This window comes from Leopardus geoffroyi, chromosome E3, assembly GCF_018350155.1.
Source record: "Leopardus geoffroyi isolate Oge1 chromosome E3, O.geoffroyi_Oge1_pat1.0, whole genome shotgun sequence".
NCBI lineage: Eukaryota > Metazoa > Chordata > Mammalia > Carnivora > Felidae > Leopardus > Leopardus geoffroyi.
Window position 1 is genome coordinate 10,083,098 of NC_059340.1, and position 20,141 is coordinate 10,103,238.

General features: G+C 53.1%; 1 protein-coding gene and 1 long non-coding RNA gene across 2 annotated transcripts; one reads left to right on the top strand and one right to left on the bottom strand.

The window, feature by feature from the left end:
• Positions 1 to 10,889: 10,889 nt before the first annotated feature.
• Positions 10,890 to 12,073, top strand: LOC123588808. The gene is made up of 4 exons (XR_006708018.1): positions 10,890 to 10,988; positions 11,317 to 11,411; positions 11,649 to 11,769; positions 11,853 to 12,073. It is a non-coding gene; the product is annotated as an uncharacterized LOC123588808 (long non-coding RNA).
• On the bottom strand, positions 12,019 to 14,352 carry ABHD11 (abhydrolase domain containing 11). Its single transcript, XM_045460077.1, has 6 exons — positions 14,137 to 14,352; positions 13,847 to 13,982; positions 13,159 to 13,332; positions 12,816 to 12,986; positions 12,514 to 12,695; positions 12,019 to 12,302 (listed from the first exon to the last, which is right to left on the bottom strand). The coding sequence occupies exons 1-6, from the start codon at positions 14,253 to 14,255 to the stop codon at positions 12,170 to 12,172; spliced, it is 915 nt and encodes a 304-aa protein (XP_045316033.1). The 5' UTR covers positions 14,256 to 14,352; the 3' UTR covers positions 12,019 to 12,169.
• Positions 14,353 to 20,141: the final 5,789 nt, after the last annotated feature.

Genomic DNA, 20,141 nt, shown 5'->3' on the forward strand with positions numbered 1-20,141 from the left:
AGCAGCCATATAACACCCTCCCTCCAGCTGTCCCCTCTGTGCCCTGGCCCAGACCTTCTTGACCTCAAGCCAAACACTCCCTCTTCCTTTCCCCAGGGCTGCCAAGGTGTTGCTCTGGAGCTGGGCCAGCCCCCTGCTGCCCTGTGTGTCTGGTCCTGGCGCTTCTCCCAGACTGTGGGCACAGGTTAGCTGGCTGGCAGACAGGCTACAGACACTGTTCCAGCCATCTCTCCTTCCCTGGAAATCTGGCCCGAGACTAGCTTAGACGCAGCCTGGCATGAGAGGCGGCCACACCCTTCCCAGTTGTCCAGACCTCAGCCTTGGGCGCCCCACAGAGCAAGCATTGGTGGTGCCCCCCCCCCATTCAACGGGACTCACCTGCTACAGGCACTTGCCCAGGGTTACAGGGAACCAGTGGCAGGGAAGGCGCTACCTGGCTCCTGGTCCAGAGTGCTTTCCTGTGTGCTGGGTGAACTGGTGGACTGGGTCGTGGGTGCACCCCCAGAGCCCAGTGTCTGGCCCCGTGGAGAGAGGGCAGGAGTGGGAGACACAGCTTATGTCCTCAGAGAGCCCCAGTGTCACGCTAAGCATCACTTACTGAGGTGCATTTTAATTTTTTTTTTTCAACGTTTATTTATTTTTGGGACAGAGAGAGAGCATGAACGGGGGAGGGGCAGAGAGAGAGGGAGACACAGAATTGGAAACAGGCTCCAGGCTCTGAGCCATCGCCCAGAGCCCGACGCGGGGCTCGAACTCACGGACCGCGAGATCGTGACCTGGCTGAAGTCGGATGCTTAACCGACTGCGCCACCCAGGCGCCCCCTGAGGTGCATTTTAAATGGCAGCATGAAAGGGGCACCTGGGTGGCTCAGTCGGTTAAGCATCGGACTTCGGCTCAGGTCATGATCTCACGGTTTGTGAGTTCGAGCTCCACGTCAAGCTCTGTGCTGACAGTTCAGAGCCTGGAGCCTACTTCAAATTCTGTGTCTCCCTCTCTCTCTCTCTTCCCCTCCCCTGCTTGCGCTCTGTCTCTCTCTCTCTCTTAAAAAGAAATAAACATTAAAAAAAAATTAAATGGCAGCATGAAAAATGAATAAAGAATGGATGTGTGCCCTTCACCTTAAACTCTGCCTTTCGGATATCGGTCTTACGCTCATTTAATCGTTGATTCATTTATCAAACATTACCTAGGATGCCATGCTCCAGCCACTGCTTTGCAGTTAAGATGTAATGTAGTGGGAGAGACAGACAATGGTTTCAGTACGTGAGGGACCCAGGGTGGCTTCCCAGAGGCAGTGACATTGGAGCTGGGGTGTTGGAGGAGTAGGATTGTTGCAGGGAGAGGTGCAGGCATTCAGGACAGAAGGAGTGTGTCCAGAGACACTGGGGTGAGGCTGGGGAGTGTTCGGAGAACGCGAGGAGCCTGCTTTGGCTCTCAGGTGAGAGGGTGTGCGTGAGTAAGAGGTGAGGCCAGTGAGGGAGGCCTTGAATGTTGAACTTTATTGTGCAGACAAGAGAGAAGCGATCAAGGGTCTGACTTTCACTCCGTTAATCAAAATTAACTGAACATCTACTATGGACTGACTGTGCTAGATCTTGGAGACGTGGCAGAAAACAAAACAGACAAAATCCTTGCCCTCAGGCAGTCCTTGTCTAGGAGAGGAAAGAGATGAGAAACAAACCAGTAACATCCATGGTGGCGATAATGTACCATGGAGAAGACAAAGTAGGGAAGTAGGGGGAGGGGGTGCTGGGTTTGAGGTGAGTTTCCAATTTTATCGATCTATCCATGTATTTCTTTATTTTTAATGTTTATTTATTTGAGAGGGAGAGAGAGAGAGAGCAGGGCAGGGGCAGAGAGAGAGGAAGAGAGAGTCCCAAGCAGGCTCCATGCTGTCAGTGCAGAGGCCGACACGGGGCTCAATTCCACAAACCGTGAGACCATGACCTGAGCCGAAACCAAGGGTCAAACGCTTAATGGACTGAGCCACCCAGGGACCCCTACTTTATTTATTTTATTTTTACGTAACCTCCATACCCAACGTGGGGCTCAAACTCACAACCCTGAGAATCAAGAGCTGCACACTCCGCCAACTGAGCCGGCCAGGCACTCTCGGTTTCCAATTTAAAATTTGATGGTCAATGGGGCGCCTGGGTGGCGCAGTCGGTTAAAGCGTCCGACTTTAGCCGGGTCACGATCTCGCGGTCCGTGAGTTGGAGCCCCGCGTCGGGCTCTGGGCTGATGGCTCAGAGCCTGGAGCCTGTTTCCGATTCTGTGTCTCCCTCTCTCTCTGCCCCTCCCCCGTTCATGCTCTGTCTCTCTCTGTCCCGAAAATAAATAAACGTTGAAAAAAAAAAATTTAAAATTTGATGGTCAAGGACGGCCTTGCTGAGAAGGTGGCATTTGGGAAAATATCTGAAGGAGGGGCGGGAGTGACCCTCTGGGAAGAGGGTCCAGTGTAATGACCATGACCACAGAGCATGCCCAGCATGTCAGAGAAATAGTAAGGAGGTGTGGATGCCTGGAGGAAGATCTCAGAGGAGGAGAAGTCAGAGAAGTCAAGAGGAGGAGGCTTGTAAGTGACCACTTCCTGTGGCTTTTACTCTGACCCGGACGGGAGCCACAGGAGCAGATAAGGGACATGAGGAGAGCCATGATCCGTCTCTGGCTTTAACAGAATTGCTCCGTTTGCTGGGTGGAAAATACCCATCTTCTTCGACTTAGTGTAGTAACGTCACAATAAACCCACTGTAAATCAAAGATACCGTAAGTGGAAAAATGCATGTAATATACCTAACCTACCGAACATCATAGCTTAGCTTGGCCGACCTTAAACGTGCTCAGAGCACTTACACGAGCCGGCAGTCGGGCAAATCTAACGCGAAGCCTATTTTATAATAAAGTGTTGACTGTGTCAGGGGATCTACTGAATGCTGCACAGACAGTGAGAAGCAGAATGGCTGTCTGGGCACAGGAAGGTTGTCTGTGCATAGGTTGTTCACCCTCCTGATTGCGTGGCTGGCGGGGTGCCGTGGCTGCCAGGACCCAGCATCACGAGAGAGGATCGCGCCTCAAATCGCCAGCCTGGGAAAAGATCCAAATTCGAAATCTGAAGTATGGTTTCCACTGAACGCATATCACTTTCACACCATCGGAGAGTCGAAAAATCATAAACTGAACCATCCTAAGTCTGTGCCTGTAGACTGTGAAGGGGTTTGGAGAGGAAGCAGGGACGTCATTTAGGAAGTGATCGCAGTCATGTAGGTGGCTGGGCCAAAGGTATCCGGGTGACGGGGGTGACAAGTGGTCTTACTCTGCATATATTTTAAGGGTAGAGCCTATGGAGAGAGAGAGAGGGATCCAGGATGACTGGAGTCCAGGTTTTTGACCCGAACACCTGGAAAGGTGGTGTGACCTCTTGTAAAGGTGGGGAAAGAAGTGGAGGAGGGGGTAGGTTGGGGGCGGGGCTAAATCAGGATTTGGGGTTTGGATCTGTTAATTTTGAGTTGCCCATTGGACACCCCCACGAGGAGGACAAGTGGGCCATTGCCCACGTGATCTGGATTTCCTGGGAGAAGTCCGAGCTGAGAGCATTCTTGACGCATGGGCAGGGCTTGTAGGAGCATGGAAGACGGCCGGAAGTGGTGTCTAGGAGAGACCTTGACCGTCTGAACAACAGCAGGGCCTGTTGGCCTGGAGAGAAGAGTCAAAGGCATTCAAGAGACTTATTTTTTTTTTTAATGTTTATTTATTTTTGAGAGAGGGGAGGAGAGCGCAAGTGGGGGAGGGGCAGAGAGAGAGGAAGACAGAGGATCCGAAGCGAGCTCCGCACTGACAGCAGAGAGCCCAATGTGGGGCTCGAACCCACAAATTGTGAGATCATAACCTGAGCTGAAGTCAGAAACTTAACCGACTGAGCCACCCAGGGGCCCCAAGAGAGTTATTTCTTTTAAGTTTTTAAAGTTTTGTTTGTTTGTTTGTTTAGAGAGAGAGGGTGCTTGCACGCGAGCGCAGGAAGGGGCAGAGAGAGAAGGAGAGAGAAAATCCCAAGGAGGCTTTGCGATGACAGCACAGAGTCAGACTCGGGGCTCGATCCCATGACCTGAGCTGAAAGTAACAGTCGGACGCTCAACCAACTGAGCCACCCAGGCGCCCCTTCAAGAGACTTATTTAATGTAACTATACTTTATTTCAATTATGAAAAGAATGTGTTTTTTGTAAAACACGAAAACAATCAGGGGCACCTGGCTGGCTCAGTCGGTAGAGCACGTGACTCTTGGTCTCGGGGTTGTGAGTTCGAGCCCCACGCTGGATGTAGAGATTACTTTAAAAGAGAAAATATTTTTTAGAAAACATTAAAACGATGAGAGATATTATGAACGAGAAGCAACAGGTGCTGATGACTGAGCTCGTGCAGATGAGAGCACAACTGGCTCCTGGAGGAGGAGCGGATCCAGGGGGCGGGTGGGGGTTCAGACCAGACATGTGTAAGCGTTTAAGGTGCCCACTCCAACATCCGGGGACACATACAGATAGTCGATGAAGAGTCCATGTGGAACACCAGCTGGAGACTAAGGAGGCAGGAGTCGGCTGGCTTGGGGTAGAGATGTGGGACACAGTGCCTCCGTGTGTCTGTGCGTGTCTATGGAATAAGAAACAGGAGCTGAATTTGGAACTGGAATGTTCCCTGACAGGTGAGGGATGGGCAGAGACAGGGGAGCCAGAAACATGGCAGAGACTGAAATAGAAACTGCTGCACAAGATGCCATGGGTCCCCAGAGCAGCCAACTCCCTGGGGTCCGGGACAACTTCCCAGACGTGGGGCATTTGAATTGGGGCTTAACAGGATGAGTAGGAGGTGGCCAGGTGGAGAATGGGGGAGAGGCATTCTGGGCCAAGGACAGGGATAGTGAGAGCAGGGCTTATTCCCCGTGGGAACCAGGCAGTCCCCATAACACGTCACTCCCACCCCATTCCTTAATGTGGATGGATAATCGATGGGCATTCAGTCCAGACCAACGCGTGTAAAGCCCTTTTCCACTTTAGTCAAAGAAGCATCTCTGTGGCATTCTGCACCCTACTTGTTCAGGGCAGTGAGTTTCTCTATTGCCCTTGGGGGAAGAATCCTGATACCCCGATACAGATTTCTATTTTCTTTGTAGTTCACCCCTGTGTCACCTGTTGGAGGCCACCTTCTCTTTTTTTTTTTTTTTTTTTTTCAACGTTTATTTATTTTTGGGACAGAGAGAGACAGCATGAACGGGGGAGGGGCAGAGAGAGAGGGAGACACAGAATCAGAAACAGGCTCTAGGCTCTGAGCCATCAGCCCAGAGCCCGACGCGGGGCTCGAACTCACGGACCGCGAGATCGTGACCTGGCTGAAGTCGGACACCCAACCGACTGCGCCACCCAGGCGCCCCATGAGGCCACCTTCTCTTGATGAAGTCACGATGCCCACTGGGCACGCTCCTCTCAGAACTTTGCACTTGGCTTAGTTCCCCAGGCCTGGGACACCCTCCTCCTTTTTTCCTTCCTCCTCCCCGTGCACCTGGCCCTTGACTTTCACTCTTTCCCTCCTAGATATCATCTTCTCTAAGAATTTGTCCGGACTGCCCAAGAACGAGGGCTGGGCTCCTGTGTGGTCCCCCAAAGACCTGTATTTATCCTGATTGTAGCACTTATTGCCCTGTGTGTGGCTGTGGTCTGTGTCAGGTGTCTGTTCCTTCATTAGATGGGGACATAGAAGGGGAAGGAACCAGTTCACATTCTTGTGGACTCCTGGAGGCTGGCACCAAAAGCGTGTTTGTGGAATGAGTGATACATGTTTGCACGCTTGAATGAGCGGTGTTCCTATAAAGGAGCACCGAGGGAAAGGCTGGGCATTTGGGGGTTCCCCAAACCCCTGGGGGCAGTTTGGAGTTTCCATCCCACAAGCTGGGTAGGGTGGGGTTGGGCCCCTTGCCCACCAGATCCCTGTGACTGGGAACTGCTGCCACCTGCTGGGCAAGGCTGGTGCTGCTTTACTGCCACCATCGCGGCTTGAGCACCTGTGTGCCCAGGTTGGGGGTGATGACAGTCACCGCCTGTCCTCCAGAAGCTCTCGGGCTGGTGGGAGAGACACTTTGAAAGTGACAAGACAATAATGTGGAAGTGCAGGGGCTGGAGGGGGATGAGGAGGCCGCTGGCGTAGAATTCAGAAGCAGAACCGTCCCTGGGGCAGAGCCCATGACAGGTGCAGAGCAGGAAGGGGCAGCTGACCTGGAGGGAGCATAGGGAGCGTGTTGTTGTTGTTGTTGTTGTTTTTGTTGTTGTTGTTTTGTTGTTGATGTTCTCCCTTTGTTGCTTTTCTTTCGCTTAATGGCAGACTTTCTCTCCTTTCCTGGGAAATCTGGCCCTGGTCCATTACGGTGCAAGCATTGGCCATTGTTCAAGGTACCTTATTTAACCTTTACTGTGACCCTATCAGAGAGGTCCTCCATTTATTCCATTTCGCAGATGAGGACGATGAGGCGCAGGGAGGTAAGCCCAAACAAGATCACAAATGTTGGGTGACACGGCTTGTCAGCCCTTTAGATACCAGCTGTTTTGACCATACAGCCCAGCCCCCCTGGCCAGCTGGCAGTCTCCTTCCCATTTCCATCCTCCAGCACCCCAGCCCACCGTCGACCATTTTCCAGCTCAGCCCCAAGCCCTGAGCTCAGCCCTCCTGGGGAAGCAGGGGAGGAGGGAGATTGGGTGATGGGCAGCTGGGGAATGGGTCCCACTGCTCAGCGTGTGATTTGAGGTAGGGCTTTGCGATGGGATTCATTATACGCCTGAATATAAGGTTGTTCCCTCCTTTTCCCAATGAGAATATTTAAAAGAACTTCGGCCCAATATTCTAGTTTAAACATTTAGGGGATGCATATGAAATAAATGACTTCCTGGTTATACTTAGCGAAAATATTTAAAGTGTAACTATCTTAACATCACATATTTAAAAAAAAATTTTTTTAAAGTTTACTTATTTATTTTGAGAGAGAGAGAGAGCATGAGCGAAGGAGGGGCACAGGGAGAGGGAGAGAGAGAATCCCAAGCAACCTCCACACTGTCATCACAGAGCCCGATGGGGGCTCGATCCCATAAATGGTGAGATCACGACCTGAGTTGTAATCAAGAATCGGATGCTCAACTGACTGAGCCACCCAAGCACCCCCAAATCACACATATATTTTTTAAGGATTATGCTTTTTTTTTTCATTTTTATTTATTTGAGAGAGAGAGAGAGAGAGTATGTGTGAGTGGGGAGAGGGGCTCGCTATGTATGAGCCTGACATGGGGCTCCATCTCATGACCCTGGAATCCTGACCTGAGCTGAAATCAAGAGTCAGATACTCAACCGACTGAGCCACACAGGGCCCCTTAAATCACGTATTTTTAAGAATAACTTAAATGGGGCTGGGGCAGGGAGGTACTTTGAGATTATGACACATCCTTTCCTTTACCCCACTTTCAGCCATTGGGTTCGGCACCCACCGATGTTTCTTGCCCGAGTTAGTTATTACCGCAATGATCTGCAAATGGTGATTTTCTTTTCTTTTCCTTTTTCCTTTCCTTTCCTTTCCTTTCCTTTCCTTTCCTTTCCTTTCTTTTTTTTCTTTTCTTTCTTCCTTCCTTTCTCTCTCTCTCTCTCTCTCTCTCTTTCTTTCTAAGATTTCTTGGGGCGCTTGGGTTAAGCTCAGTTGGTTAAGCATCATACTTCCGCTCAGGTCATGATCTTGTGGTTCATGGCGTCGGGCTCTGTGCTGACAGCTGCTTCAGATTCTGATCTCCCTCTCTCTCTGCCCCTCCCTCACCCATGCTGTCTCTGTCTCTCTCAAAATAAATAAACTTTAAAAAGAAAAAGTTTACCCTTAGACCTAAATTCCAGGCCACAGGCATAGGCTCATCCTAGTTTCCCCCCGTTCCATATTTTACCTCCTGTCTCCAATTGTCTTCAATACACTTCAAAATCTGGCCAGTGTCCCTGTGTGCAGGTAATCCCCTTAAACAACTGGGCTTCCCTGGACTTGAATGCTCTTCTCCTTTGGGCTGGGCTCCTGTGGGGCTACCTCCCCAACCCTCAACTCCAATGCCATCCTCGTGCATGGCTCCTGGCTGCCCCTGGGCTACCAAAAGTGTCTAAGAGCTCTATAGTTATTCCTTTATTCATTCATTCCACAAATACTTACTGAGCACCTACTATGTTCTAGGCATGTTTCCAGGGGGTGGACATAAAATAGGAAGACAGACGAAACTCCCTGACCTCACGGAGCTCACATTCTAGTGAAGGCAGACGGACAATAAGCAGGTGAATGGGTACACCGCATGGTAAGGAGCGCTGTGGAGAAAAAGAAAAGCAGGGCAAGAGAACAAGAAGGCCCCAGAAACTGCTATTTTAATTTTTTTATTCTCTTATTTTTTTTAATGTTTATTTATTTTTGAGAGAGACGGCGTGTACACGCGAGCAGGGGAGGGGCAGAGAGAGAGGGAGAGACATAATCCCGAACAGGCTCCATCCACACTGACAACACAGAGCCTGACACGGGGCTTTGCTGCACGAACTGTGAGATGATGGCCTGAGCCGAAACTGAGAGTGAGACACTTAACCCACTGAGCCACCCAGGCGCCCTGCAAATTGCTGTTTTATATTATCCTGTGCTACCATAAGGAGATCTCAAATATTAACCTATCACTCGGATGAAAAAACCACCCTCACAACTTGGAATAATGTTTGCAGCAAGTGTCATTCGTGCATTCAAAAAGCTCTGTGTTTCCAAGCACAAGTGAGGATGATACGTTCGAGAAAACCGTGTTAGGGAACTCAGAGATGCTCAGGATGGACACGTGATGTGACAGAGAGAAGCAGAGAGGCAAGTGAAGAGTTTGAATCAATGTTCACAAACCACAAGAGTGGGAAAATGATCGCTGTGGATAAAAGTTATTCTTGATTTTTTTTAATGTTTATTTTTGAGAGAAAGACAGAGCACAAGCAGGGAAGGGGCAGAGAGAGAGAGGGAGACACAGAATCTGAAGCAGGCTCCAGGCTCTGAGCTGTCAGCACAGAGTCCGACGTGGGGCTGGAACTCCTGAACCGTGAGATCATGACCTGAGCCAAAGTAGGACACTTAACCCACTAAGCCACCCAGGCACCCCAAGAAATCTTAAAAAAAAAAAAAGGAAGAAAAGAAAATTACCATTTGCAGATCATTGTAGTAATAATTAATTTGGGCAAGAAACATCGGTGGGTGCTGAACCCAATGGCTGAAAGTGGGGTAAAGGAAAGGATGTGTCATAATCTCAAAGTACCTCCCTGCCCCAGTGCTTATTAATCATGGCCAAGTGATCAGCATTGATCCCACCAATCATGGCTCCAAATGATATTGGATTCATGAAAACACAGCATCCTTTCTGTGATATCTCTGCCCCATAATGATAACAGTGGTCTAATCATAAGGAAGGCACGGAAAACCCATATTGAGGGACAGTCTATAAAATAACTTCTCTGAAATCTTCAAAATGTCAAGGCCATGACATTCAAAGAAAGGCTGCAAATCGTTTTAGACCGAGGGTGACCAGAGAGATGTGACGACTAGGTACAATGTTTGATACCCTATTAGATTTTTTTTTTTTACCCTAAAAGGATTTTTTTTTTTTTTTTTTTTGGACACTGAAGGGCAGTTTTGAAATTGTTTCCAAATAAAAAGTTAAAAGAAATGCCTTTCTCCTGGTTGACTCCTGCTGGCCTGCAGGATTCATTTTGAAGAAGCTTCTGCAGAACTTCCTGTGACCTCCTTTGTGCTCCCACTGTTCCTGGACCCCCTGACACTCTTTTCTGATTATATCTATGCTTCATCTCTGCTGGCCTTGGAGGTTCCGGAGACCAGGTCTCTGGGTCCTGTCTGGATCATGGCACACAGACCAACCTCTCAAAACACACTGAACCAATCTCCTCAACAAAAAGGGTGTATTTGGGAGTACATCTGAACCCCACTTCTCCACCTGGGACTCAACCAAAGAAATTGTTGGTCTGGCTGTTGGAGGTGCACCTGACTCAGTGGCACCCATGAACAACCAGGACTCATGTCTGCAGGGGGGTTCCTGGAGGAAATATATTTAATTTTTTTTAATTAATTAAAGTTTGAGAGAGAGAGAGAGAGAGAGCGTGCTTGAGTGGGAGGGAGAGGAAGTGATGTGGGGCTTGAACCCATGAACTGAGATCCTGACCTGAGCCAAAATCAAAAGGCTGACACTTAACCGGCTGAGCCACCCAGGTGCCCCCTGGGGGAAATATTTATTATGCAGGACAGAGTTGAGGATCTAATCCCCTAGACATGACCTTACTGAAGAGGCTTCTCAACGGGGAACACTCTCTCTGACGTCTGATGTCACTTGTGTGCTCAATGAGGGCACGGAGGGAGGCGGGGGCTGCCTGGATAACCCCAGCACAGCGGACCCCACCGCGCTCAAGGATTAGAATGTTGGGAATATACCGGAGGAACAGCGAGCAATATTATTGCCAGGAAGTATGGACATCCAAAGATGTTAGGACCCTGCCAGGAATGGTTAAACATTTATCCTCCTGTTTTCTGCGGAGCTAAGATGGGTTATAGGTGGTTATAGATGCCATTCAAAAGATCAAGATGCCAACCTTTCAGGATGGGGGCCTGGGGTACCTGAGCCTGTCAGCATTGAAGCCGTCCTGGCTGTGTCCCTCAGACGTGGTTTGAGCGCCCCCTTGGGGTGAGGGACATGTGTGACTGCGGGAAGGGGCTGAGAAAGGTCTGGGCCTGGTGGGAGGGTTCCAGGATACAGGAGGGGAGGCAGGGGCCTGCCAGCAGGGGGCGGGGCCTGACTGGGAGTGCCTAGACCGGAAGGGAGGGCAAAGGGCCATGTTGTCCGCTTGCCCCACCCCACTGACAAGAGTCCCAGTTACCAGGCCACCCTCTCTCTCTGGGGCCCTAGAGGGGTAAGTGTCCTTCTGAACCCACCTTGTCTCTTTCCTATGCAATGGGTGAGAACTTCTTTCTTCCTTGAGAGTCCAAACACCCTGTCCCCTGTTTAGCCCTGTGCCAGACAGAGGCCACACCTGCCACCCCCTCAGCGTGGCACGGTCCCCCTGCTCGACTTTCAGAGGTCCGTGAGATGGGTACTGGGGGGCGGGAATGAAACTTTCCAGACCCCTCACCTCCTGACACTGGCATCAGAGCCCAGGCAAGGGCAGAAGGGTCTCGGGTGGGACACCTCATCCAGACAAGCTCCAGATCCCTGCTCCTTTCTCTGTCACTCTACAACAGAGCCCAGAATCGTGAGTCGCTGTAGCACTGGGGGACACCCAGACAGAGCCTTCGCTGGACCAAGTCCTCCAGGAGCGGGATGAAGCCATTGCCAAGTGAGAGGCAGATGCTTGGGGGGGGGGGGGGGGACGGGGAGGGCAGTGGGTGGCTTGCCCTCAGGGCTCTGTCCTGCTAGAGGAGAGGGTGTGAGAAATCAGGCATTCCTGGAAGGAAAGCCACACGCATACTCGCCTCGTCACAAGGCAGGGGCTGTGGCCACACTTGCCCACCCTCAGGGCCCAGAAGCAGATCTGTAGGGTTCAAGCTCAAGCTGTTCTCCCTGCCACCTGCAGGAAGCAGGCAGTGGAGGCTGAGCTGGACACATGCAAAGCCAAGTTGCGAGCTGTGGAGGCCCAGCTGCTGGAGGTCCTGGAGGAGAAACTGAGGCTGAGGCAGGAGGTGGAGGCCTGGGAGGTAGGGTGGGAATGCCAGCCGGGCCTGGGAGGCATGGGGAAGAGGCACAGGGTCGGCCCTGAACCTGCTCTCCTGCCCCCCAGGAGGACATGCGGCTACTGGTGAGACAGCAGGTCGAGAGTCAGCTGCAGAGAGAGTCCAGGGGCCCTCAGGGAGCCCCGGTGATCCCCAGAACTGCCAGGGCTCCCTGGGTCCGATTCCTCCTGGGTCAGTGGGGACGCTGGCGGTGACAGAGCTCAGCCTGGGGACTTGGGAGCAGTGTCTTTATTCATTAAAACTTGAGGTCTGACCCTTTGCACCCTCATGCTCTCTCAGTGCCTGAGTCCTTTTGTGCGGAAACGTGGAACAGGCTGCAGGGCCTTGAAGCCTGGGGCTTCCTGCCTCATCTTGCCAGCAACTCTTAGGCTAGGAAGCCTCGGATGGCAGCCATGAAGTCCTGTGGGCAGTCAGCGTGGATCCAGTGGCCAGCATTGGGCACAGTCTGCATCTGGGCTTGAGGGAAGAGCCGCCTGATCTCAGAATGGTGGCTGGGACTGTCCGTTGAAGAGGAGGCCGCCCAGATGGGGGGGGAGAGAGAAGTGGAGGCAAAGCAGGGAGGAGACAGCTACATGAACACACATGCCAGTGGTATTTGTGAACTCTCAGGCACCCCCTGCCCGCACCGAAGCCCTCCCCAAGGCAGGATCCCCAGGCTGGGGCCTGGGTAAGTGGGGCATGCCCCTCCCGCCACCCAGTCTGGCTTACTGCACATATTGAGAGTTTCCACCCAGGAGGAAGAGGGTTGGCCCAGGGTAAGATTCTTGTCGTGGTGGGAAAGCCAAGATCTTGTCCACGTGCTGGGCCAATGCTTCCAAGTTCACCCTCCAGACGAAGCGCCCATCCACCTCCACCAGGTTGGTGAGCAGGAACTGACGCACGGCCGTGTCCTGTAGGGGTCCAGTAGTTGGGTGTGGGGGGCGGGGGAACCTCCGTGTGAGGCCTGGGGCTGCCACTCTTCCCTGGACAGGTCCCAGCCCACAACACCAGCCGGGACATGGATACATTACTTGGATAACAGTGCTGAGCTGCTGATCGGCCAGTTTTCGGGCAGAGGAGCGAGACATGTCATCTGGGACGTCTACAGCCCTCATGGCTGCCATGTAGGATGGGAAGTCTGAGTTGGATGTGGTCTCCACTGGGCTGATGTCCACAGCAATCAGGCGTTCCACCAGCTCTGGCTGGGTGAAAGAACCAAACTTGGGACCAGCCTTAGGGCAGACACAGTGGGTCTCAGGCATAGTTGCCAGATCCTGAATTTGGCCAACCAAGGCTCAGTTGAGTCCCAGGTCGCCTGCTGGGCACTCATGGTCTACACTGGATGGGAGGAAGCCCTGTATAGGGACAGCTCACCCTCTGGAGTGCCAGCAGCATGGCCGTCCTGCCTCCCATGCTGTGGCCAACGAGGACACAGGGCACTAGGCCCAGCTGGGTCAGGAGATCCTGCACATCTTGGCTCATGGCCTCGTAGCTCATGTCTGGGCTGTGGGGGCTGTCACCATGGTTCCGAGCATCCACTGTTAGCACCTGCGGAGCGGAGTGAGGGTGGGAAGAGCTGGCATCCACATTCAGGGTATAGAGAAGGCACGGCATTCCTGAAGGCTGAGGGGGTGGGGGGCGGGTAGGGAGCTTGGGGAAAGATATTGAAGTGGAAAACAGTTGGAGCACAGAAGGATGGGCTGCTGTAAAAGGTGGTAAGCCCCATCAACCCTGGTGAACAAACAGGGCTGGTCCCCTTACCAGGGAGGTGTTGGCACTTAGGCACTGGACAGCAAGCCTAGCTTGAAGATCTATTAACACGAATGAAGGACTGGATGGATGCAGGCACGACGGAATGAATGGGTCCACATAGGGCCACGGTGTGCCATGTGGCCTGCATCCTTAGAAGGTCAACCTCTTCATTTCTGCTTAGAGAGACCGGCCACTCCTCGCCGGGTGTCCAGTAGTGAGGGCGGAAAAGCGGGGCCCGCCTGGGCCATCTCCCTAGCCCCGCCCAGCCAGGTCCCACCTCCCGGGGACCCCGCCTCTCCCGGAAGCTCACCCTCCGGCCAGTCTGCTGGGCCAGGGCCTTAGCGATGGAGTTGAAATTGGTTTTGGAGCCGAAGAGCCCGTGCAGAAACACGAGGGCCGGGCGGGCCGCCTCTCCGTCCAGAAGTTTGTAGGAAAGCAGCACCGACCTGGAGGGAGGAGCAAGGATGGAGGAGGGGTCTAAGCTGGCTCGGGAAGGGGTTTAGGGGAGCGGCCTGGGGGGCGGGCGTAAGCGGAGGAGGCGGAGCCGAACTGAACGAGGAGGAGCGATAGACGGCCTCCCACATGGCGCCCTTGACTGACCTCCTCTCGGTGCCGCTTCGGCCACTGCTGCTGGGTGCGAGGGGCACCCTGGAGGCGCTGAGACTGGAGGGGCCGAGCCCCCTAAGGGGGAGCCTCCAGGCGCGGGCCCAGCGGAGCATGCCCGGGAACAGCTACCAGGCGCGCAGCTCTTCCTATCCCCTGGCTCCGCCTCCCGCCTTCGCTCAGAGCCCTGTCCAGTTCCGACTGCAGCTCCACCTTCCATCCCGCCCACTACCGCGGAGTTCCCCGCCCCCTTTTTCGTTTCCTTACGTAATCCCAGAGTACCGTCTGTTCCCGCAGCTCCTCCTCTTGCGTCATTACGTAATCCCCTCAGCCACGGCGCCAGCGGGCGAGAGAGCCTCCCTCGCCACGCCCCGGGCGGAGCCACCCTACGCCTTGGTCACGCCCCTCGAGAAGCACCGCCCAACGCCCTCCCGCCCCGGGCGCCGAGTCCTCGCGGAGAGTCAGGGTCCTGTGGCGTGGGAGTCCAAACCCCGCCGTTTGGAATGTCCTGGATTTGGGGCGGGAGCCCTGGGCGGCCGCGGGACGGGTCCTTGGCAAGCCGAGGAGCCCCTGCCTTTGGCCAGCGCGCGCCCCACACCTGGCCTGCTCCTCTGCCCTCACGCCCCGCCTTGGGTGGGTGCCATGCTTTCTGTGCCGCAGGCGGGCGCGGAGAGGCGCCGGCTTGGAGGCGTCGTGCTCCACAGCTGGGGGCCCAGGCAGGCCGGGTGGTGCACCTCTTTCCCATCCCGAAGTCCTGGACTCTAGAAGGAGCTAGGGGAAACTCTAGAGAGCTCATCTCCATCCACCCTCCATGCCCACCCTTTAGAGATGGGGAAACTGGGGCAAATGGCTTGTACAAGAGGCAGAACCAGAACCGCTGTCTGGTCTGCCATTCTATCTATCTATCTATCTATCTGCCATTCTTGATGCGAATAAAGGTGGGAAGCCAGGTGTTTGTACTGGAGGGTATTTGCTTCGTTGAGCTGAAATGGGTCAGACCTCACGCCTCTTTACCAGCAGAGAAATAAACGATTCTCCCACCCTTGAACTCAGCACATCCCGCACATTAAAAAGCCTCCCTTTGGAAGCCTGACTGGCTGCCATCTTCTCTCCCCAGTCTGGGGCAGTGGTGGCAGTGGTGCTATGGTCTCAGGTCTCAGCCCGCTGCTCCTTTTACAGCATTCTTCTGCTCAGAAACCTTTAGGGACTCCCCACCCTTAAACTTGAGAGTTGAAACAGCATCCCTAGCGTCCCCCAGTCTGATCCTACCTGCTTTTCCACCCATGCTTCCTATTCTCTTACTCCCCAATCAGAGATCTACATTGCACACCTTCCATTTGGTCTTTATCCCGAAGACTCCCTCTGCTGAGATGGGTGGCTGCCTTCTAGATAGCTAGTGGCCCAAGTCCTGTACAACCGTAAATGTCCGGGATAGCTGCCACCTCCTCAAAAGCCTTCCCAGATTTCCCCGGTTGACACTAATCTCTTCTATCCTATGTTCTCAAAGCATTTGTCAGTCTACCATATGGTATTCTAGAACTGGCTTTCTCTGTGTCCCCATAGGCTGGGAGTTCTGGAGGACCGGAGTCCTGTGTTATTTATCTGGTGCAAAGTGCAATTGTAATCATTTTACCGAATGGTCGTGAAGAGATTCAGGGCACTAGCTGAGGCTTAGGTGAAAGTTCACCTGGTGGCTGGGTCAGTGCCCCTTCCAGAGATGACATCTGGTCCAGCCAGGACTCTCACTCTTCAGGGCAGGCCTGATGGGAGTCAGGACCAGTAGGAGCATCTTTTTTTTTTTTTTTTTTTTTTTTTTTAATTAAAAAAAAAATCTTTACTTGTTTTTGAAGAGACACAGAGTGCGAGTGGGGCAGAGAGAGAGGGAGACACAGACTCTGAAGCAGGTCCCAGGCTCTGAGCTGTCCCCACAGAGCCTGATGCAGAGCTTGAACCCATGAATCGTGAGATAATGACCCGAGCTGAAATCTGATGCTCAACTGACTGAGCCATCCAGGCTCCCCTGGTAGGATGCATCTTAACTCTAAGATGTAATAAATCCCTTGCCCCATAAAATGGCCTTCACCTTGAGTCAGCTTGGGGACTGGCAGTTGTTTTGTTCTAATGAAAGAAGGGCTTTAAGGTCACTGGGGACGCTAAACACACCAGGTGGTGTGGTGATTTGTTACCAGCATAGTCATTAGGGGAGTGATGAGGACATCTGAGCCCAGAATGGGAGCCGATCCAAGGCATGGGAGGGGTCCTTAGAGGAGGCATCAAGCAGGGTGCTTTTCTAGAATTGGCGGATGAAGAGGCTGGGGGTTGACATCGTGATGGTGATTCAGAAGGGTAGTATTTCAAAAGTGGTTTCAAACCACCCCCCACAGCTGCTCCAGCCTACAGTCTAGCCAGGTAACCTGAGCCTGGCCCACAACCCTTGACCATCTGCCCAGAGCCCTGGGTCTATGGCAGAAGCAGACCGGAGACATTCCTGAGACCTGGGCCCAGGCCCCATCACGTGGCTGGTTAGGGCCTGGAGGCAAGCGGAAAAACCAGTTAGCTTGAGGTTTCCACTGAACACTCTAGAGAAAGTGGTGGGGCCTCGAGAGAGGGGTTGTCACCACCTGGGAAGGACTCTGGTGATGGAGTGTTGGGAAGGGGTCAACCTGGGAGCCGCCCACCCCTCCGCAGCTTGATAGGAACCGGCCAGCTCCTAACTGGTTTGTTGGTGAGGGTGTTCCTCTTGGCGGAGTGTCAGCTGTTGGAGGGGAGGCCTTCCGGAGCCCCTAAGACGCTGTGGTCACGCGGGGGGAGAGGGGTGCAGAATGAGACTGCACTGGGAGTCTTTACTCCCAGCGTCCCTTCCCAGCCGTCTGCAAGTCCCGGGGTAGTGGGAGGGTGTTGTCATCCTCATTTTACTGCCGGGAACATAGAGACGCGGGAGGGGAATGACCCAGCTCCAGTCACTCAGCACGTGCGTGGCCCAGCCCGAATTCCTGCCCGGGAATGTGACTCCTAGTGCAGTGCTCCGGGTATCTAGCCACCTCCCTTCTGGCTGGGAAGCCGGGGCCCGTTGGGGTGCGGCCTGCGGCTTGCAGGCACCCGGCGCCCCGGGGGCGGCGGCGCTGAAGGGGTTAAGGCGGGGAGGCGGCGGGTGTCCCAGTCACCGCACCTGGCTCAGTATCGGTCACGTGGCCAGGGTTTCACCTGCCCCGCTGAGCAGGGACAATCGGGCCGCTTGTTTCCAGGTTGGTCGCCATGGCGACAGCAGAGCGCCTGGGGAGGTCAGCGGGGCAAATTCTTGCCTGCCGGCCGGGTGGGGCGACGGTGTCGGTCGTGCTGGGGCGGCGCTCCCGGAGGACCCCTTGAGGTTTCCCGAGGGGCTGGCCTGGGGGTGGGGGGAGCGGGAGCCGGCCACTAGGTGACTCCCTGCCCAGCCTCCTCCTGGTCTGGCCCAGCTCTGTCTTCTCAGATTTTGATCCTGCGTTCTTTAAAAACGGGATCTTGTTTAATACTCACAGCAGCCTTTCCCACAGGAGCCTGGTAATCCCGGTGCCTCCCCTAGACTTACCAAGCCCTTCGAGAACGTTCACTTTTTCCTTCCTTCCTTCAATAATAACAGATACTTTGGAGCCTCTACTATGGGCTTTTCTAGACACAGACACCTTTCCAGACACAGCCATGAGCAAAACAGCAAACTCAGGGGCTGCTCACCAGTGGATGGAGCAGAGTGTTTATTTCCTTCAGACCAGGCTGGGGAGGCCCCTCAGGCTACGGATAGAAGGTGGGGACTGGATAGAAGGTGGGGACTGCTCAGGATCATCCTGTAGCTCTGGTGTCCGAACACCCCTGGGGGCCCTCTCTGCCACCTCCAGGCCCCTCCTGCACCCTGTCCCCTCTGAGCTTCCTGCCAGGCCCACAGACCTTCATGCCTGCTTTCATCTACTCTCTTCTCCCTTCCAGAAACGCCCACGGGTCCTGCTAACTGCAATCTTATCAACTTTTCTCCTACCTCCAGACTCATTTGCACACTGTACCCCTAGTAACACTCTCATCACAAGCACAAAGTGAGGAGGGTGAGGAGTAGAGGTGGCAGAGGGGGTCTATGTATTTTTTTTACCCAGCAGCCTCCACTCCCCTGGAGAAACACCAGCCTGCAGGATACACTCCATCCTCCTCTGCCTGCGTTTCAGAGCCTTTATTTATTGAGCACCTACTATGTGCTGGGCACTGGGGTTTCAAGGATGAGCCTGGATCCGCTCACAAGCCTGACAGTCTTGGGGGGGGGGGGAGACACTAATGGATGCGTCATCGCACACCCAGTAAATATTCAAAGGAAGAAACATAAAATCCAAGAATCCAGCTGGCCCTGGGGTGAGGTGGCTCTGTAGAAGCGAGGCTTGAATGGAGGTCTAAAGGATGAGTAGGAGGGGGGGCTGGGCAAAGTGCTTACGGCGGAGGAGGTGGGAACATTCTGTGCCATGGGAGAGCCATCCCCCTCCCAAGGCAGACTCTTAGGAGTCATTCCAGCCAGATGCCTCCTTCTTCCTTACCTCCCCCACCCCCACCCCATCCCTCACCAAGTTCCTACTGATTTTAATCTTCCGAATGGCTCTGATATCCACCCTCTCCTGTCCAACACCTCGACCCCATCTCTCCCCCTGGGGTGGCCAACTCCCCAGTGGACTTGTTGTCCATTTTGGCCTTTCTAGTCATTTCCCCGCCTGGTTGGACAGCATGATTTTTTCCAAACATAGAATGTATTTCTGTGTTAATCTAGTTGGTTCTTTCCTATGTTTTCCCGCTTTTCTGGGCTTATTGCCCCTGGGGATGGAGATGGCTGACCCAAGAGCAGCAAAGCTGGTTTGTGTGTTTCAAAAGCTGAAGCCCTTCGGGGAAGGGAATTTCTCAGCAGAGATAAGAGCTTGGCCCAGAATGGGAGGGGGACCTGCCGCCTGCTTCTTGGCAGGCCCTCCAGAGCGGAAACAGCTCGTGGGTCTACTAGGCAGGCAGCTTGTAACATTTTCTCCGGTCCCAAGCCCAAAGCAGACACAGTACAGGGCGCAGGACCGAAGGGGCCATTGAATCAGTTGACGATGTCTCAGCAGTCATCTGTTGCATGAAAGCTCAATACTGTCCAACCTGTCCCTCTCTCAGCAACTCCCCCCAAGCAGATTTGGCCCTGCTGAATATCCTGGAATTGTGGCCCAGCCTCAGGAGGATTGAAGTCCCAACTTGTCTCCAACGGCCTTGGGAGAACGGGGAGCATCACAGAAATAGTGTCATCGCGTGTTGAAGTTTATAGACTGACTTTCATAATTGCGAAAATGCCATGCACGTCCTTCCACGATTGACTTTCTTTTTAAATCAATAGTCCAATAATTCATTCGGCAAATATTTACTGAGCATGTGCCAATGCCAATTATGATTTTTAAAGCTAGGGGTATGGCAATTACATGGCCCTATTCCTCAAGGAACACAAAAAACCAAAACCCCAAAGTCTCTGCTTTTCTACTGTTTGGTGGGGGAGACCAGCTGTACATAAATAAACAAAGAAATAAATATGTAAGTATAAATTGTGTTAAGTTCAGTGAGCAGGATACTGTGTTCATTGGTAATTGGATTGAACAATATTAAATAGAGTGGTAAGGAAAGGCCTCCAGTAAGGTGAAATCTGAAGGATAAGAAGGAGGGAGTCATATGAATACCAGGGGTAAAAGTGGTCTAGGCAGAGGTAGTAGTGTATGCAAAGGCCCTGAGGTGCACAGAGGAAGCAAGAAGAGAAAGGCATATATGATGTGGCCTGGGGTTGGTCCAAGCAGGGGCCTGGGAGGGGATTTGGTCTTTATTCTAAGAAAAATGAGAGCCAGTGAAGGGTTTAAGGAGGGAGAGACATGATTTACATTTTTCTAATGTTTATATATTTATTTTGAGAGAGAGAAAGAGAGAGCATGTACAAGGGAAAAGCATAGAGAGAGGGAGAGAGAGAATCCCAAGCAGGCTCC

Bases quoted from the DNA above. Each gene is read 5' to 3' on its own strand.
- ABHD11 (XM_045460077.1), bottom strand. From the start codon at position 14,255: ATGCTCCGCTGGGCCCGCGCCTGGAGGCTCCCCCTTAGGGGGCTCGGC. The intron at 13,333-13,846 runs GTGAGCTTCCGG...TCCGCTCCGCAG, and splicing joins CCCAGCAGACTGGCCGGAGG to GTGCTAACAGTGGATGCTCG. The intron at 12,303-12,513 runs GTAAGCCAGACT...TTCAACGGACAG, and splicing joins GGAAACTCTCAATATGTGCA to TCCCAGCCACCATTCTGAGA.